At 27.2% G+C, this 19,602-nt stretch overlaps 1 protein-coding gene across 1 annotated transcript in view; it reads right to left on the bottom strand.

Moving 5' to 3' along the window:
* Positions 1-2,284: 2,284 nt before the first annotated feature.
* LOC129983839 (delta(14)-sterol reductase TM7SF2-like) overlaps positions 2,285-19,602 on the bottom strand; it is a 30,494-nt gene continuing 13,176 nt past the window's right edge. Inside the window, exons 6-12 of the mRNA XM_056093499.1 lie at positions 18,869-19,054; positions 17,877-17,980; positions 16,158-16,277; positions 15,082-15,259; positions 10,100-10,180; positions 8,627-8,749; positions 2,285-4,227 (exon numbers count right to left, since the gene is read on the bottom strand). Coding sequence (XP_055949474.1) covers positions 4,067-4,227; positions 8,627-8,749; positions 10,100-10,180; positions 15,082-15,259; positions 16,158-16,277; positions 17,877-17,980; positions 18,869-19,054 — 953 coding nt within the window. The 3' untranslated portion in view covers positions 2,285-4,066. The remainder of the gene's footprint in view (positions 4,228-8,626; positions 8,750-10,099; positions 10,181-15,081; positions 15,260-16,157; positions 16,278-17,876; positions 17,981-18,868; positions 19,055-19,602) is intronic.

Here is a 19,602-nt window from a genome sequence, read left to right on the forward strand (position 1 = left end):
CCCTCTAAAAAAAATCACTTCTTCAATTTTGATCCCTAAATTTTGCATTCATAAATTGCAGCAAAAAATAAAAAGAATGGCCTAGAGTACAGGTTACAATCCTGGTAAGGAGATATTAGTCACTCAATTTTTATTAACAAAATCTGATACTTTGCTTAAATATATAACAATTTAAGTTTTCAGAAATGGAGTTATACATTTAAATGCTGTTTAGTGAAGTAATGAAAAATTGCTCATAGATCATGTTTGACATTGAAAAAAAAATGGAATAGATTAAAAAAAATGAATAAAAATTCAAAAGAAAAACCATTTATCTAAACTATAAACTTAAAATCTTGCTGGTATATTTCCAAACTTATATTTTTTAATATAACTGAATTAGAATTCATGTACAAACGATAATGCCACAAATATAAACATCCAAAATATAAAAAAATTATACTATTTCACCAATTAAAGCTATTAACTCACAATTTAATATACAAGATATAAATTTATATCTTCACTTTTACATACTATTCTTTAAATATAAACTATAACATTTGATACATTTTATAAATATGATAAACACTTGATTTAATGAATGGAACTTGGTTAAGGCAACAAATGCATTTGGGAAAAAAATTAATCATGTCTCATTCTAAATTATTAGAAGATGGCATACAATTCCCATCCCTAAATGCATAAAGAGGTCTGTAAGTGATAGCTAATTGTGAACATTTCGGATGTATCCCCCCCCCCTGCTTTTAAAATGCAGTTGTCAGGGCTACTATCCCCCCCCCACACACACAATTCTTTATTAAATATTTTAGAATTTATAGTAAAATTTCAAATGCAATATCACATTTTAAAAATTGTTCAGAGTCAAATTCACACTATATATCTTTCAATGCCATTATTCTGTTAAACAGCACCCACTTAGTATAGGATAGTTCAAAAACAGGATTTTCTTTTCCCTTCTAATAAAGAAACTCAAAATTTTAGATTTGTTTTACATTTCGTAAATCCAAGATCATATATGCCCTTTTATAAGATCACTTTACATAATTAGTTTCCGCTTCATTCAATATGAGCCATGCTTCATTCAATATGAGCCATGCCATGAAACATGCTTTGAACAAATTTTATTATTTAAATCCAATAATCCAAGTAATCAAATTTTGAAAAAACTCAACATACATTAAATTAAATTAAAATAACTTTATTATATGTTTAAAAACATTATAAACTATTCCAAATAATAATGCTTATTAAGCTTTTAATACCCATATATCAGTAAAAATTATTTTATTTTTCTTATGTCATTGCACTAACACAATACAATAAACTTTACAAAATAACCTTTAATGAAAGAAAAAAAAATTGACCTGTACAATTTTCTCAATTGACTCAGACAGCCAAAAAGACAATGAATATATTTTATTTTACAAAAAGCAATCAGGAGCAATCTAGATAACTCTAAAAAAAGTATTTAATTTACTACTGATGCTTGATAAGCTTCAAAATGCTTTTCAAGTTAGAAGTAATAAAATGAGTAGCAAATATTTTAGTGAAATAATTTTGTCAACAGCTGATAGTAGAAATAAACTCTTTATATAAAATGGCATTGATAGTTTCAATTAAAGAAGATTCTTTTAATTAAAAAACCTGTAATCAATGAGCAAATTATAATTTTAACAGGACTGAAATACCGTGCAACTTGAGAGAATAGATGTAAAAAGACTTCCCGATTTAGAATCCAATTTCATAATAATGATTAAAAGTTAGGAAAAAGTTACAAGATAACTACTTTAGCCTTGTTCAATATTTCACCAACATTAAAATTTTGAAAACCAAAAAGTAATTCTTTATATGAATGAATACTTGAAAGAAGAAAAAAAAAAACAAAAACAATATTAGTTTTAAATTCTTTTAAAACTTTTGTTGTCATCATCCACTCTTTTCACCAGCAGTTATTCAGAACAGAAAATTATTATGATTCATATATTATATATATAAAAAAGGAATAATCATTAAATTCTCCTTATGAAAGCAAAAAAATTTTAACTATAAAAACTAAACACAAAACAATCCAATACTCTAAAGCTAAATTGTTAGATACAGAATATTCTTCTATAATAATAAACAATACAAACTCAAGTAAAATAACATATGCAAAAGTACATATTTAAAAATAATAAATAACGAGTAAAAAAATTTCGTATAATTTTTCTTTGAAAAAGAATTTTTTTTTAACTAACTGAATCAAGAATTAACACTTGATTAATTCAAAAAAAGAAAGGAGAAAATTGTGTGAAGGATCTGTTGCCTCAATAAAACAAGTTTTATTTAGCTTCAAGACATTATTCTTAAGCTAATTTACAAAGTAGAAAGTTCAAAATAAAAACATTCATGAAAAATTGCTTTGCATAACTGATCATGCTAATAAAGTACATAAAATGTTAAATTTTAATTTAATTACAAAGCACTTTTTAAAATAAACAATAAAATAAATATTTGAAGAGAAAAAAATTGTAATAATAGTTTTATGAATATTGCAAATGATTTTAACATTGCTTGGAGAAAAAATGAACTAAGAATAAAGAAATTAAAAATAAGGTAAACATTTTTTTCGATATTCTATAGCAATTGAAAGAACAGCATAAAAATTGTTTACCTATTGTTCCTGGTAACTGTTTTTAATCAAATTTGAAAAACATAAATAATATATAAAATGTCAAAAAAAATTAAGAAATGTGAAATACAAATAATAATATGGCTTTTGCACTGAATAAAATAATAATTTATAAAAATAATAACAAGTCATTTCCATTTCTTTGTCTTGTATTAAGTACATATAAAACTGTTAGCCTTCCATGTTGAAAAATCACAATGCTTTATTCATCACAGAAGTCATTTCAACTTAAAGACATTAATAAATTTTACTGTATATATTTTTTCTAATTGCCTTTTACTTTTTCCACAACACAATAACACATAAAAGAAATTTTTAATCGCAACATTTGTTTTTCAGAACATTTTTCAAGCAATTATTTATTACATTGTACAATATCGTAATGAAACAAAATAGAAAATAAATGCATTATCATAATTCCAAAATAAATAGTTTTAGAAATATACACATCAGGTACCATCCTGTAAACATTTTGGTCATTATAATAAAAATGTCATAAATAATTAGTCAATTTGAGATAGAAATATATTGTGAATAGATAAAAATTAAAACAATTTCATATACAAGTTTGAATTATATTTCACTCTTTTAGTCACTTCACTTTAAAGAATTTAAATACCATATGTAATGGTACTTTTATAATTTGCAAAATGAAATTCACATTTAAAAATTTCTACCACAAAAATAAAATATGGTTTAAATTAAATTCATTCATATCAATAAAAATTCTATAAGCACAAAAAGCAATACAATATACAAATCACTAAAAAAACAATATATGCTATCTTTTTTAAATAACTGCATTTGTTTTAAAAATTCCAGAATACACTTATTACAATTCATGCAACTGCATAAACTGTAAAATTAAGAAAAATATTTAGTAACCAATTGAATATAAAAATGCAAAATATTAATACTGCTAAGACTTTTTAAATACTGAAACATTTAAAAAGATCTTAAGATATATATGCACACAACTAAGATATTAATTTTTGTCATTAAAAAAAAAAAAAAAAACTTAGCATTCAAATAAAAATAACTTTCCTTCACACATGGCATGATAAAAACTTTTGAAATGGGAAATCTTTTAAAGATGACCATGTGCTTCTGAATGAAATGTGCGATTTAATGAATGAGTATGAATATCAGATTAAAAACATATATATATATTAACTATGTTACATGGTAAATATGTTGTAAAACATATAAACGCTGAGCAAAATGTCAAAATGTACTATGAACAAAAAAATTTTTTAAAAAAACTTAGTAGCATTACAAAATGCTAATCCTTTATAAGGATATTCCTCAAGGTAAAATCACTTTTACATGATATAGTGATCATGAGATATGCAAGTGAAATACATACAAGATGTGGTACAGATGACTGAGGAATTAAAACACATATGGTATGAGACGGCTTCGTACCTTGTCGGTATAATTATTCCATGCAGGCCCATACTTTTCCTTACATTCAGCTTCAATACGATAGCTCCTTATGATGAGAGCAATGGCCAGCATGATTAGGGGTCCATATGGAACCACATGGGAAACTCCTATTAAAAAATTTTTTAATTCAATTTTTGCAATTCAAGTTTGTAAACAGCACAATCTTCCTAAAAGCTGATTTTTTTTTTTACTGAATATTCCTTATTATATAAATTAAAACTTAAAAACAGAAAATGTTGTCAATTTGTCACAACTCTCGTCAAGGATGATTAACAATTAGAAAGATTAAACTAATTAACAAGCACATAATCAGCAGCTCTATTACTTATATACTTGTGTGTGTTTGTCTTCTTTCCTTTTCTGCCCATCAATTTTGGATTTTTGTTTACCACTTGTTTGCTTTCCATTATTATTATTATTATTATTATTTTTTTTTTTTGTCACAATTGTTCAGCACACAAGTTTTCTTTCACACACATAATTTTTCTCCCCCCAAAAATGTCTTTCCTGTGGTGAAATTGCCATAACATTAAGAATAAGAAATTTTAGTTAAACTAACATTTATTTTCTCCATCCTTAGGATCTTCAAGAAACATTCTTGAAAGAAAGACAACTTCTTTATTCCAAACAAAAAAATTTCCGTACCTACTGGTATAACAGGTCTGGTCGGAGCCTTCTAATTAGTATACCTACAATATATCTGACAATTTACTTTTAGAAAAGAAAGGTTGTCAACTTGGCATCAGAGACAATATCACTAAATGGATGCACAATTTTCTTCAAGAAAGGACATTTCAGATTAGAAGGCAAGATACTATAACACAAATCTTCGTCAATAGGGCAATGCTTCTTCATCAATACTTTTTGTCAGTTTCATGAATGATTTTTTGGATAGAACCCCATGTGCAATAAGTACAGTGTAGATATTCCTACATCCTGTTAAAATGCTCATAGTATACAGACTAAAGAGTTGTGGTCTGGATAAAATTCAAAATTGAACAACCAAATGTTTTAGTTGCTTTGCATTAATCTCGTTAGTTCTTGTAAGCAAACATCATTTAACTCTTTAACATCCAAGCACTTTTCAAGTGGCACTCCCTTTAACATCCAGACTTTCTCAGCGTGTCTCGGAAAGACATGGACTCTTCCTAGCTGAGGGGCAGTTTCCCCCTGCACTCTGAAGTAATAAAACTGTCGACGCTCTACCTTGAATAATTGCCTTGCGGTTTTCGACAACGAGATTCATTTTCCATCAGCTTAAGAGTTTTATTCTAATGTATTTATACTTTTTAGTATGAAGTGTTTCACTCATCATCTTTGTGGAGTATATTTTTTTTTACAAAAAATTTAAAATTTATTCTATAATTTAGAAAATAATTTTTTTTTTTCCGTAAGTTTCATGTTAGGCTTCCAAACCATTTAAATAAAAACTAGCTTTACTAGCAATTTCAAAAGCATCTTTATGTTTCATTTAATTCTCAATAGGCTTTTACATTTTTTTTGTTGCTAAAATTAAATAATATGCCATATATTACAATGTAAAAATTTTTTACATAGTAATGTAAAACATACATTATACATATATCAATGCAATTACTACATTTTTTTTACATAGTATAGATGTCAATGCTTTTCAGTGATAAACTAGATGTTTTAAATCTTCATTTAATACCGAAATAAAAACAATCGTTGGATAAAAAAAAATGTTATTGCTCTTTTTGGAAGATGTTTTGAAAATAATATGTTCTTTCAACACTCAGCTAAGATTTTTTTTAAATTGTCTTTAGCATTTTTTTTAGTATAAATGATTATCTTTATTCAATTTTTAAATATAAAATATTATTTTGCATTTTCGATAGTGATACTAAGAGAAAAATTTTAGAACTTTAATTAAATTTTTAAAGAAGTTTTCACGTCTTTTTTTTTTTTCCAAAACCTTACGCATTCTTGCTTTTACATTAAATAATCGAAAAAGAATGTAGAGTAAATATAAATTCCAAAAATATCTTTATTTTGCCACTCATTTTTACTAATCTTTTAAAATATAACTATTAAAAACTTTTTCTAACCAAGAGAATATATTATGTCAAACGTTATATATCTCATCTATCGAATTGTTTCGATAGATGAGCTAACATATTTTTAAAACTTCATTTAATACTGAAATACAAAAATTTATGAAATAAAATTCGGGAGGAGAAATTACTCAGCAAAATACATTTCAAAAATACATTCCTTCAGTTTTCAGCCTGAACATTTTACTAAAACATTACATTCTTCATAAACTAATATGAAGATTTAACACATTTAAAATTACATTAATCATAAATATTACTTTTTTAGTATGAACTGTCATGTTGAATTTTTCAAGCTGAATTTCTGATTTTAAAATGTTATGTGAAGTTTTCTATAGTATTAATAAGACAAGATAAATTTTTGAACGAAAGCTTCATATTAAATTTCCACAAATTTACACACGAGGGAATCATTTGAAATTTTTGATAATATGTACATTATATAAAATTTTTTGACTCCTCATCTCTATCTCTCTCGTTCATCTGACCCTCGTTAGTTTCATCTCCTGCTTCTTTGCTTAGAATAAACGAGAGATCAGCTAAAGTATCATTTTTTGGCCAACCGTCATCTGATAGATCACTGTCACTTTCATCAGAATCAAGTAAAATTGCTTTAATTTCTTCTTCAAGTGTGTTCACGATTTCTTTTACTCATAATGAAGAAATAATAAGCGTTTCAATAGAAAAATTACTCTGATAATCCAAACACCCGATTCACAGTACATAAAATAAAGAGTAGCAATTCACAACTGAAGAGAAATTTTCAGAATGGCATTCTAAAAAGGAACTCAGTATTTATATAACTTATCTCACTCTTTGAAGAGGGCGATAAAAAATACTCCCAATCTTTTTTTTTTTTTTGTCTTTTAATTCTATTTTAAAAGCGGTAGTTTGTACACGGCCTCAGAATTTCCGACAGTCCTTTGATGAAAGAATAAGATGCTTGGAGTGTAAAACGACTTACTTCCATAGTAACAAGTGTCGTTACCCATTTTGTGAGAAAACTGCGATGTGAATAGGCCGCAATTGACAATGCAATGGTTTTTCTTTATATCATTACAATAGTCTTACTACTGAAAAGAGCTTCTGATGCTTGTCCGAAAAATAAACAACGTGTCGGTATCCTTATATATCATTCATCGTTACCAGAGAACTTCAGTGGAAAATTTCTTTTATGAATGGCCATAAAATCTTTCCAATTTTGAGCTAACAACACGTGAAAATAGAAACTAAAACTCTTTCAAAATACAAAATATACACCAACAACCTATTTAGTGAATTCCTCCTCAACCCCTACCGCCCTAAGGCACAGGGGAAACTACTATGAAAAAGCAGCGATTGTCGAAGATAACGAGGACCTCCTGGAGTGGTCAGTAGAGTAGCCGCTTTTAATACCCATCTCCCCTAAAACGGCTAGCAGCCGCCCCAAACCGACCCACATGGATGTTATAGGGTAAATTCTCAAACCGCCCCGCTGGAATCGAGAGGGTTAATATCTTCCTTCAAGCTTCCAAGCACTTTGGTATCCACTAACCCTATCCTTTAGGCACTCAGAGAAGAACAGCCTATGTAGCTATGTTTGTGTAGCTCCACACTGTTTATATTTGATACATTTATCAGGCACAAACAAAATAAATTCTTCACCATCTAAAATACCTAAAACTGAAGTTTGGACGTTTTTCAAATAGCAACAAGTATGACACAGTATATATTTCAAACTGCTCTTCCAGGATAAGCATTCAAGCATTTCAGTAAATGGCAATGCACATTGCTGAAAAAACAAGGAGCAAATAAAATAAGCCATTGCATGTTATTTTATTATGTATTGGCACCCCTAGGTTTATTTCACTCATGATTTTTTTTTTCTTTTCTAAATCTTCAATATTACTGGTTTTCTTCCTTAATACGTTTGATAAACAAACCTTTACAACTATATTTTTGATTTATCACATATAGAATTTGGGGGAGGGGAGTTTCCTTTAACCTTCTCAAGAAAATTGAGCATTTTTCATGATGTTATGTACTTTGGGGGAATAAGCAAGCTAGTCATTTGTTACTCTTTTTTTTAAATATACTTGATAACAATCTTAAGTTTTTTTAAAAAAAGTAAATTCACATATAAGTAATTTGAACACATTAAAAAAAAAATCAGCCATTATTCATATAAAATATTCTTAAATGTACCTCACCATTAAATGCTTCAATGAATATACAGTATCCATTAAAAAGAAAGAAAAAGGATAAAAGAACCAAAACCAGAATACAATGTACTGAAAATTCACATAAAGAAAAAATATTGACTATCTCAAGAACAAAAACAATGTTTTGAAGCTGACAAGAGGAATAATGCAAATAAATCATTTTATTTTTTAACAAAACTCAAAATATAAATTATGATTATCTTAAAGCACTTCAAAATAAAGGCACTTACCACAAGGAAGTGTCCATGCAATTGCCATAATAAGAAGTCCCAAATAATTTGGATGACGCACTTTTCCCCAAAGACCTGAAGCAATAAGTCGTTTCTTCTTACTAGTTGGGATAGAAGTCACATCTAGAGGAGAAAACAAAATGAAAGAAAAACTAATTTTCAAGCCCAACTCAGAAATTAAAAAGAATGTTATTCAAGCATATTTTTCTGTAAATCAACTTTAAATTTTCAATACTCTTAAACAACTGCTTATTAATAAATATGATAAGTCAAATTTACTAACGACCATCTAATAATAATTATACAGTGTAATTTGAGTAAAAGATTAGCGATTTGTGAAAAAAAAAATTGCAAGTAAATACATAATTGATTGCAAAAATTATTAATTAAAAAGGAACTGTAATTTTAGATATATGTATTTAAGTTATAAAAGGAATAATAAACAAATCAAAATTTATGCTTATTTTTTATTGCTTTTATTTATTCATCAATCTAATGATTTTCAAAGCTAACAGCAAAATAGCTACAACGAACTTCTCATTACAGAAACCAAACCTAATTTGCTTATTCAAAGAAATCTCTTCCACCTGCTCACCTATATAAGGATTTATTATTATTTGAGGATTTGAAATACAAAATTATGTTCTCACTTAAATACCACTTTAAAAAAATTAATTTCTCTTGATTAGATTAGAAATTATCTTGATTAGAAAAATATTGAAACTTATAACTCAATTAAATACATACTTGAAAAAATTTTTATGAATACAGATATCATACTCCTATTATGTAGATTTATTCAAAAATAATATCCTTCACTAACAATATTATGATGACTGTAAGGATATATAGCATACACGAACTCAAGCCCTTTTCCCCTCAGTTTCCCTCCAAATGTCTTTTCCCATTCAATCAATCAATCCTGTTCACAGATATGCAGAAGATGACACAAAACAAATACCATTAGAGCCCTTCAAGTCCACAAAATTATAGCAACATAAAGTAGAAGAATTTTGAGAAGGTGCAGTATTAACCTTTTATAAATAAGCATTAATATATCCCAGTTATACAATAATCACTGTAATAAATTATTTGTTGAATCTCAAAACACTACTAACCAATACTAGAACATAACTATTTACACACAAAATATTTTACAATCCATAAACAAAATACAAGATTTAGAAATATTGACTAAAAAAATATGGAAACAGTGTATATCCAAATAAGAAATTACAAGAAAAAAAATTCTTTCCTAAAGCATAAAATAATTATAGCCAGTATAATAAAATAATCATTACAAAAATAATAACAATTAAGAAAAAAATTTATATATATTTACAAATTTTCAATTCACTTAATAAAAGAGGAAATGTTAAAAATTCATTTATGCAAATTTTAGTACAAAAACCAACAATTTACTAACTTTCCAAGAAGTAAAGTAGAAAGGAACAGAGAGAGAAAAAATCTTACTAGCAAGAGATGGGCTGAAAGGATTCCGTCTGAAGTTATGTTTCAAATTGGTGGAGGTGAAGTAAATGTAGTATCCAATGACTAGAGAAGAAATATGTAAAATCAGAATGATTCAATAAACAAATATATTCCTAAATTTAATATTCTGAAACAGAAGTTAACACTTAAAATTAATTTAAAGCTTCAATAATAATAATAATAATGAAACTACTGATACTACAGTAAATAAAGCTAATTTAAACAATAAAGCTAACAATGCTCTAACCTGTTTGCTTAAAATTAAGATATAAATTATAGGACAAAAATTTTTTAAAATACCTTTAATTAATTAAATAATAAACAAATAATAAAAATTATATGAACATAATAATATTAATGAATAATTCAAAATACTTTAATTTTCATGTTATACAACAAATAAAATAAAAAATTCTTAATCAAATTAGTTTTTTTTTTTATTTTATTTTATTTACATATATTATAATGAAAAAGGCTCTTTTTAAGCCACAAATAAAATAAATATTAAATTTAAAATATTAAACAGGAAGGGGGGGAAAATACAAGGACTGCAAATAAAATTTTATTCCTGATGCATGTTGAATATTTTAAACTAGCTGTCCCAGAGTACCTACACACTAGTGATTACTCTTCAAAAGAGAAAACCATACATATATTGCAAGAAAAAAACAGATATGGATTTCAGTACCATGCATATTTTTACATTTTCATAAAAGTTATTGGATACTTTTGAAATTGAAAAATAGTAAAAAATAACATTAGAATTATGAAAAAAGTATTTTTAATAAGAAAGAAACAATAATCTAAAAGTGATAGTATCAAATCCCTCTAAAAAGACACCATGGTTAAAAAATGCAATTTTAACAAGTCAATGCAATTTTTTTGAACAGCTTTACAAAATATTTTATTTATAATCATGGAAAATTAAATGAATAAAGCAATGATTATATTTAAATTTAAATTAAGTATCAAGTTCCATTGGGCTGAATATATAATGTTGTTCTGCAAATTACTATGATAATTTTTGTACTATTACACCTCTAGAAGATACTAAACACCAAAAAAACATTATTATGGCTCTCTTGGCTTTAAGTTTATGAGTGGCATTCCAGTTGGTGTTACAGTTTCTCAAATTTCAATTATGCATATAGGTTGAATTTATGAATCTTTATTTACTACTAGCCGCCTTTGGCGACCAGCCAGTTGCTTTCCATTTTAATGCAGATGTCTACCCATTCGGGTACATCAGCATGGTTGATTACCTTAAAACCCCCATGAGCAGAGTAAGATCACGGGAAAGCAAAAAGCTCAAATAAATTTTAAACTCTGGCTTCTTTCTTTATTTAAGACTAGCTGCCTTTGGCGACCAGCCAGCTCGCCAATCTTAATGCTCGTTAAAATTTTAATTAAATATTTTATGTAACTCCTATTTTATTAGCTTCTTCATCAAAATATTTTAAATCTTCAAATTTTGATAGTCATATAATCCATTTATAATATTATAAAGGCCTTCAGTCATAATGTAATATGTATCTCTCTAATTTTCTGCTAACTCCCGTAGAATTTATGCTTTAAATTAAAGTGGAAATGGTGAAATTGCAATTAATATAAGAACGTTTTTTACTGAAACAAAGCATTTTTTTTTATATGAGTAAACACACTCAGATTATGCCAACACACACACACACATTGAGCTTTAACCTCTTCAGTCCTGACTTTTTAAAAACTGGTTTAAAAATTTGTTTTCAAGATTTTTTACCTTTGTTACATCTCAATAGTTTGTGGGAAAAAATATTTGCTGATCAAACAATTTTAAGTCCCATGATTTTAAGGTACACATATGTGTACCTCAGGTCTTAAGCAAGTTAAAGCATCCTCAACAAAAAAATAATAATAATAATAATTTTCCTGGTTACTTAATAGCTATATTTTTCTTATTCCAAGGCCTTATAAATGAAAAAAATACTAAATTTATTATATTAATAATCTATTTAACTTTATTTTGAATGAAATTTGATTTTTTTTAAAAATATTACATAAGTAGATACTGCATTTTGAGCATTTGACTCTTCTCCTAGAGTTACATCCTGGATACCTGCATTTTAATACATACTTAACGTTCATGTAACGTTGTAGATGGCTTGACATAGCTAGTCTTATTTCTTTTTAATTGGGAAGGGACAATTTTTCTTGCTCTTTTAGAGGTATTTTCACCAGAGGATGGTAATGAAATCTCCAATGGTCTTGTAGTTGCATTTCCATCATTTGATGACCCTTCTTCTATTAATTTGGTTTCATTGAAAGATGATTCTTTACTTTTTCTTGGTTTCCTTTCTTGCTGATGATGAGAATTCCCTCATATTTCAACAATGACCGAATTATATGCATTTGAAATTGCAATAAGGTCATGACATTTTCAGCTTCATTCCTGACAGTTCAGCTTGCTGCTTTGCCACCATTTTATAGTATATCAAGCAATTGACAACTACTAAATCTACAAAATTTTAGAATGCTTGCGTTGGACATTTTTTGTTATTACTGCATACCAGTAATATGCAAAATAATGGTCGATGCCTCCCATATTATATGCTTTTACAATAGCATATTATTTTATATCAACTTTTTGTCTCAATTATTTTTTCTGTCTTCTGCCTATTCCAATTGACTCATTATATATACATAGTCACAGATAATAATAAATCCTGACTATCTTTCTACTTGACAATACACATTATACTATCATTTATGACCCATTCATCCCATTTGCCAGGTTTCATCATTTCTGATACATGAGAAATTCTATTGCTTCCCCTAAAATCCCTTTTTCTTAAAAGTTCAATAACCTCTTTAGAGTTAAAGCCACTTGAAGTGAAAAAAATTATTATAAAATTCCGTATATTCTATACATGATGTCGGTTTGAAATATCAATTACTGACTACAAGGTAGATATAAAATTAAATTTCTTACTAAAGTTAAAAAATAAATGTTTTTAAATTTATATTTTATTACATTACAGAACAAAAGAATAATTTATTATAAAAAGATATCAGGGGTGTTTGTGGGACCCCAAAAAATCCCCTGAAACTTTTACGGACTTACTACCGACATTTTGGATTTTCGAGAAGGGGGGGGGGGGGGAGAGAAATGAAAAATTACAATTATGAAGTATTGAATGACCTAATTATAAAAGTTCAATGAATTACTTTTTTTGCAAAATTAATAACCATTAATTTTGCAAAATTAAGACCTTTGAACCCAGGTCACGTGATCGCACATCTGGTCGAACGAAGTCTCCCCCTTTTTTTTCTGCCGCGCCTACTTGCCGAAAAGAATCCAGAAGAGAATGTCCGAGAACCGGGGGAATGAGTCATAACTCGAAATAAGGAAAGAACAAAAAAGAAGTTTTTCCCCCCTTTTCACGCATTATCACTGCCTTTGGCAAAAGAAAGGAAAAGTTTTCACCACACACACTGACCTTGCGTTTTCTGCTTTAAAAGCAAACAAAATTACCCAGATCAAAATAAATAATTCATTATTATTCCTACTTCCTTTTGAACGACGATCCCCGGAATTTCCGGGTATCGAAGTTCAAAATCCCCGGAATTCCGGGGTTTCCCCGGAGCACAAACACCCCCGAGATATACAATATATTCAAGGACAAGAAATGACAAATTGAAAACAAGCACTCAAAAGATAAACAACGCAATGGATCGCAAGCAGTCAGGAAACGGGCGAGAAAACGCCCGAGGTACACATATGCGTACATTAGTTAAATTTGTATTTTCACCGATTCTATTATAGATAACAAGATATAATTTTGTAATGACTTTAACCAGACACTTAGTATTTTATTTAAAAAATATACAAGAGTTTATTTTAATAATAAATATTAAAAAAATGTACTTATATTTGCTGTGTTTTCTGTTCAACGCCATTTTCGTTATGTCTCTAATTAATAGCGATGGATATGAAAAAATATTGAACTGTAAGGTTATTTATTAATGCAAAATGGAAGCTACATTCATAGATGTTGAAATGCATGCATTATTTCGTCAAAATTTAACTTTAAAGGATAAGAAAAATGAAAAAGATTGCAGGTACACATATGTGTACCTCAGGACTGAAGAGATTATATAAGTATAGATAGAATCAGTGCTTTTATAATCTTCAACAGTTTCAGGCATAAACTGAAATGCATGATTTATTTAAATTTCAGCAAACAAATTGTTTATCACTGTCACAATGATTAACTCTTAAACCCTGTGCTGTCTGAAAGTAAAAAGATGCATAATTCTGCATATGTGAGAGTAAGGGATTCTGTAGAGCTGAGCAGAGCATAATCTGCCTTACCTCAGACTATCTGCTTCATTTCTGTTTGATATCCTATCATCCCAATCATGCTACTCTCCCCTACGTATAATGTAGGAACTATTTTCAAAAATTACATAAAACTTTTTTGTGTGTGTGTGTGGGTGAAAAGTCTTTTCCTGTCAGAATGAATTTAAGAAGCAATACCTATAAAATCCTTAACTGTAGGATGATACCGATTTAATAAATGAACTAATCAATGCCATTAAGGAAAAGAAAAATTAGCCTTTTTTTATGCCATATAACTTTGTAATTAATATATAGAGAGAATGTAAATCTGGTTTTCCACAGTTCTTCTTACTCTCATTGGAAGTGACGCCTAGCACTCTAACCAAAAATTACATATATGCAAATCTGAATTTATCAATGTTAAAGAAATTCCTTTTTTATGCTGGATTTTTTTACTTGCATCAGAAAAAAATTTGTTTTTCTGTACTACACAGAAAAAAATTTGTTTTTCTATAATACATTTTGGACAATTTAAGAAAAAATAAAACATTTAGCATAAATAAATAAAATGTTTGATCATATATTTATAAGGAAAAAACAATATATTTAAACTAAATAAGTTAAGAAATAAAAAACATGTACATACAGAAGAGAACAATAATGGCTCCAGAACAATAATGTGGAATGAAGCTGGATCTTGCTTCAAAATTAAAAAGGTACACATTTTGAAGAGCCAAGCCAATCGGAACCAAAAAGGCAGTTGTTAGAATGAAGGCATAGCCAAAAGTGTCACTGGTGTAAGTAGCAGTGCTCAGTAACTTTTCCTTTAAAAAAATGATCAAATATGAGAAATACAAAAAGCACAAAAAAAATTTATTAATTCATATAATCAAGCTAAAATTGGCGAAAATAACAGTTTTTACTAAAGCAAAACTATATTTATTGCATACAATAAAATACCCAAAAATCAAACTAAAAAGAATTTTTCATTCATAATAGTAAAGATCAAAACAGTAGAAATATATGTTGCTAAAGATATTTATTTTAATTCTGAATAGACTAATTTTAATACAAAAGGGTCACATATCCAATATATCATTTTACTGATGAGATTTTTTTAAACATCTGTACTAAGTTTCAAACTATTATTCAAAGTAATCAATATTCATGTATAGTGTTATTCCAAAACTTCAAAATAAAAAATCTTGCTTTAGAAGAAATCTACAAAAATTATCGACAAAATTATGTTTTAATATCATGTTAAATTAATGTAATGACATTTAATTGAAATGCAGCATAAAATATCTGACTAATTAATAAAAATGATACTAAATGACAAATAGAAGCAATGTAACTGAACAATTATGTTATCTTACCTAGTGAAGGATGAATTTTTTTTATAGGGAAAATAGATTTTTGTTATTATATATCAGAAGCAATATGATAAGTTAGATAAAAATTGAACTCATTTACTGATTTTCTTATATTTTATAATAATTACTTACTACACTGAAAAGAAGTTTTAGAAATGATCAAATTGTAAATAAAATGTTCTATAAGATGCATCTTAATTTTCTAAATTCATCTGCTAAATAAGATTTCAAAGCCTAAAAATACACAAAATGTTGGCCCAAATTATGAATAAATACAACTTTGAAGTAATGTATTTATTACACATTCACATATAAAATATAAAAGAGACAATGTTAAATTCAGCCTTACCTCTCTTGCAAATAAATCAAACACAAAAAATATTTGCATTCCAGAAGTCAATGCCAAAGGTATAGTCACATACCCTTTCATCAAAAATAATTTCAACAAAATGCTTAAATTCAGAATTACCTATGAAGAAGAGAAAGATAATTTTCATGTGAGAAATCCTTTTAATAATTAAATCAGAAAAATAAATAATTAGAAAAAAGTAGCTAGAAGGATATATAAAAAGTCACAAAACAGGGGAACAAGTGTACAGTATTATTATAAGGCATATATTTCTAAATGCTTTCAACAAATAAGATACTCAAATGTGAGAAAATACTTTAGCTTTTGTAGAGGTTGAGAATAAAGTTACAAAAATTAAATTTCACGAGGTGTCACAGTGAAAAAAAATGTCAATGAGTAAAATGTATTTCTCAAGCTTGTCTATAAGCAGAAAAAGTATCATTTTTCTATTTGTAAAATTTGTTAAGCATTAAAAGGCAATTATTGACTTCAACCATTTCTCCATACTGTTGTTAGATTACAAAATGTTGTGATCTTCTGATAAAAACATTAAGGGAAGGTGATGTGAGTAAGTACAAGGAGTCAGTCATGAAATTACATTATAGAAGGAAGAATAAGGTTTTCAGTGAGATGGCACAAAGAAGAAATACCTTTAAATATGTAGTACATGTATATGCAGGGAAACAGTAAATAGTTCTCCCATGACAAACTAAACATTTAAAAGGTACCAAACTGTAATTTGGAAAACTATTTAGTGTGTGTGTGCGCACATGCACATTCAGTAAAAATCAACCGCAATCAAATATGCCCTATTTACACAAAGTGGCTTCAAAATAAAGAATGATCATAGGACTTTTGTCTCTCGAAATATATTGATCCATCCAAAACCATTTGAAATTTCAATTTCCGCTTTCTTTCATGAACATTCTACTTGATGTAAAGTTATCCTTCTTGTATATCTTGGTTTGTTGTTGTTGTTTTAAATAATGATTGAACAGAAAAATAATTTTATCTTCAAAAAATTCATATGAATGGCTTTGATATCTAATATCATATTCTATGGATTATTTTAAACATTGTTAAGATTTTATTCCAGTAACTTAAAACTGAATTATTATTCAATTTTAGGAAATCAACCAAGTAATCATTCCAAGAATAAGAATTATTTGCACCTAATTTTAAATGTATAATTTGCAAACACTTTAAATTTCTCAGTTTCTTTTCTCTTAATTTCCAGTTATTAGTTTTGATTTTGATATATATGCTATACCTAGTCATAAAAAGAAAAAAAGAGTAGGTGGGACAAAATCATTACTTTCTTTTACTTGATTTTCATAACTTCACATTAAGCTACTGTGGTTTTCATTTCATTGACAATCATCAATGGGATGGTTTGCTATACTAAATATATTATGCAGTTCTGTCACTGTCTTAATTGATTTTTATTTCTAATATTATTGATATTTTTATTTTTGGCATGAGATTATATCGATTTGTTCCAAGGGTATTTTTCCCCCATGCAACTTTTGATTAAGTGAGCATAACCACATAAAAAATGAAAGCAGATAAAACTTTCAATTTTATTGCAATAAAATTTATCATGGCTATTTTAAAATTTGCTTTATGAAAAAAGGCTATTAATAAATAAATTGAAATGTTAAACAAATAAGTTTTAAATACGTATATTCAATACAGAACAGAATTTTAAAAATTATTTACTAATCCCATTAAGCCAGTTCGAATGAAGCTTGTTTTCAAATCCAGCTTTCCAAAGAGCATAGGGTTTGTGTAAGAGCCATTATAAAACTTCCCAAGAATTGGAACTGAAAGAGATATAGGTATAAATCAAAATACTTAATGAATATTTTAAAATAACAAAGTTTCTACTAAGATCTAAAATCAAAAAAATACTTTTAGAGCTAAAAAAAAATTTTATTGCCCACTTTAAGCATACAAATTTACTATTTCATGCATATATAGACTTGAGATGAAATGTCAAACAAGATCATAAACAGAATAAAACACTTTATTTAATGAATAGTGTCATAAAACCCCAATAGTTTTAAACTTACAGTCATAAAAATATAAACCTTTTCAAATTATGCAAATTATTTACATTTATATATGATGCACATGTTATAATATAAACATGCAGCATGCAAGTACTACATTAACCACAGATTTTGTTAAAAAATGGAAATATTTTTGTCCAAAATATAAAACATACATACAAAAAGTTATGCTGCATGAAAATTTCTAAAAAATTATAATAGTTTTTACTAATAGAGTCCAGCAAGAAAAATAATAAAAAAGAAATAGAAAGTAATGACATGTTACCTGCCATTTATAAAGATAATTAAATTAACTTCCTTAGTGGTATCAAATAAGGAAACAATCTTCAAAAGCAATATATTTCTTACAAATAATATAATAAAATAATAATATAAATATTAAAATTTTAATTAATTACATTTTAAATCAAAATGAAATTTGTTTCATCGATATTTAGGAGGCAAAAAGAAAAAAATGCAATTTTATGAATAAATAAAAGAACATTGCTTCAAAAAGTGACAAATAAAGCTATTTAAAGATTGATATTAAATCCTTACTCAAACCAAATTCAAGATCAACTTTTTTTTTTTTTTTTAAGTTTATTTAAACAGGCAGAAAAGATAAAGACAGTAACTCACAAGAGCTATATTAAAACTTACTTTTGGTTTGAGCTGTCCCATCAGCCTTAATCAAAGAATAAATATGCAAGACACATGACCACAGAATGCAATAAAGAGCAGAGCTCAATGCAAACCCTTTGAACTTATCATATCCCCAATTCATGTACAGACCAAAGTAAGAACATATGCCAAATACAATAACATGCAACACCAAGATAAAAACACCTAAAAAGAAATAGTAACTATAGAGTTAAAATATAAATTTACAATCGCAGGAAATATTTTCTATATATAAACAGATTTTTAAAAAGAAATATACTAAAAATTCAGCAGTTCTAAAATATTCAAACATTTCAAAGGGTCTGGAAAATTGCTATTGTCCAGAAGATGAGGACATTATGAGCAAACTTTTATTTATGGACTGTGTTTTCTCCTCTTTCATCACGAGGAAAGAATCTATTCATAGTGATATCAAATTCTGCCTAAAAATATTTTTCTCAAAAATTTGAATAGGTCCTTCAAAAATTATCTCATTGTTAACACTATCAACACAATAGGAAGATAAATGCTTAGTAATAAAAAGCTTTAGTAATATAATTTAAAATTCTGTAACTATTTTCTGATAGCTACTATTTGTACTTTTGTCGAAGTTCAATATATATAATCATTTCTGCAAATCCCCAAAAAATGTTTTTTCACTATCTTGAAAATGTCATGTATAAAGTAGCCTATTTGTAATCTAATCTTAACTATTTGTAATCTAAATGCAGGTC

This window comes from Argiope bruennichi, chromosome 9, assembly GCF_947563725.1.
Source record: "Argiope bruennichi chromosome 9, qqArgBrue1.1, whole genome shotgun sequence".
Taxonomy (NCBI): Eukaryota; Metazoa; Arthropoda; class Arachnida; order Araneae; family Araneidae; genus Argiope; species Argiope bruennichi.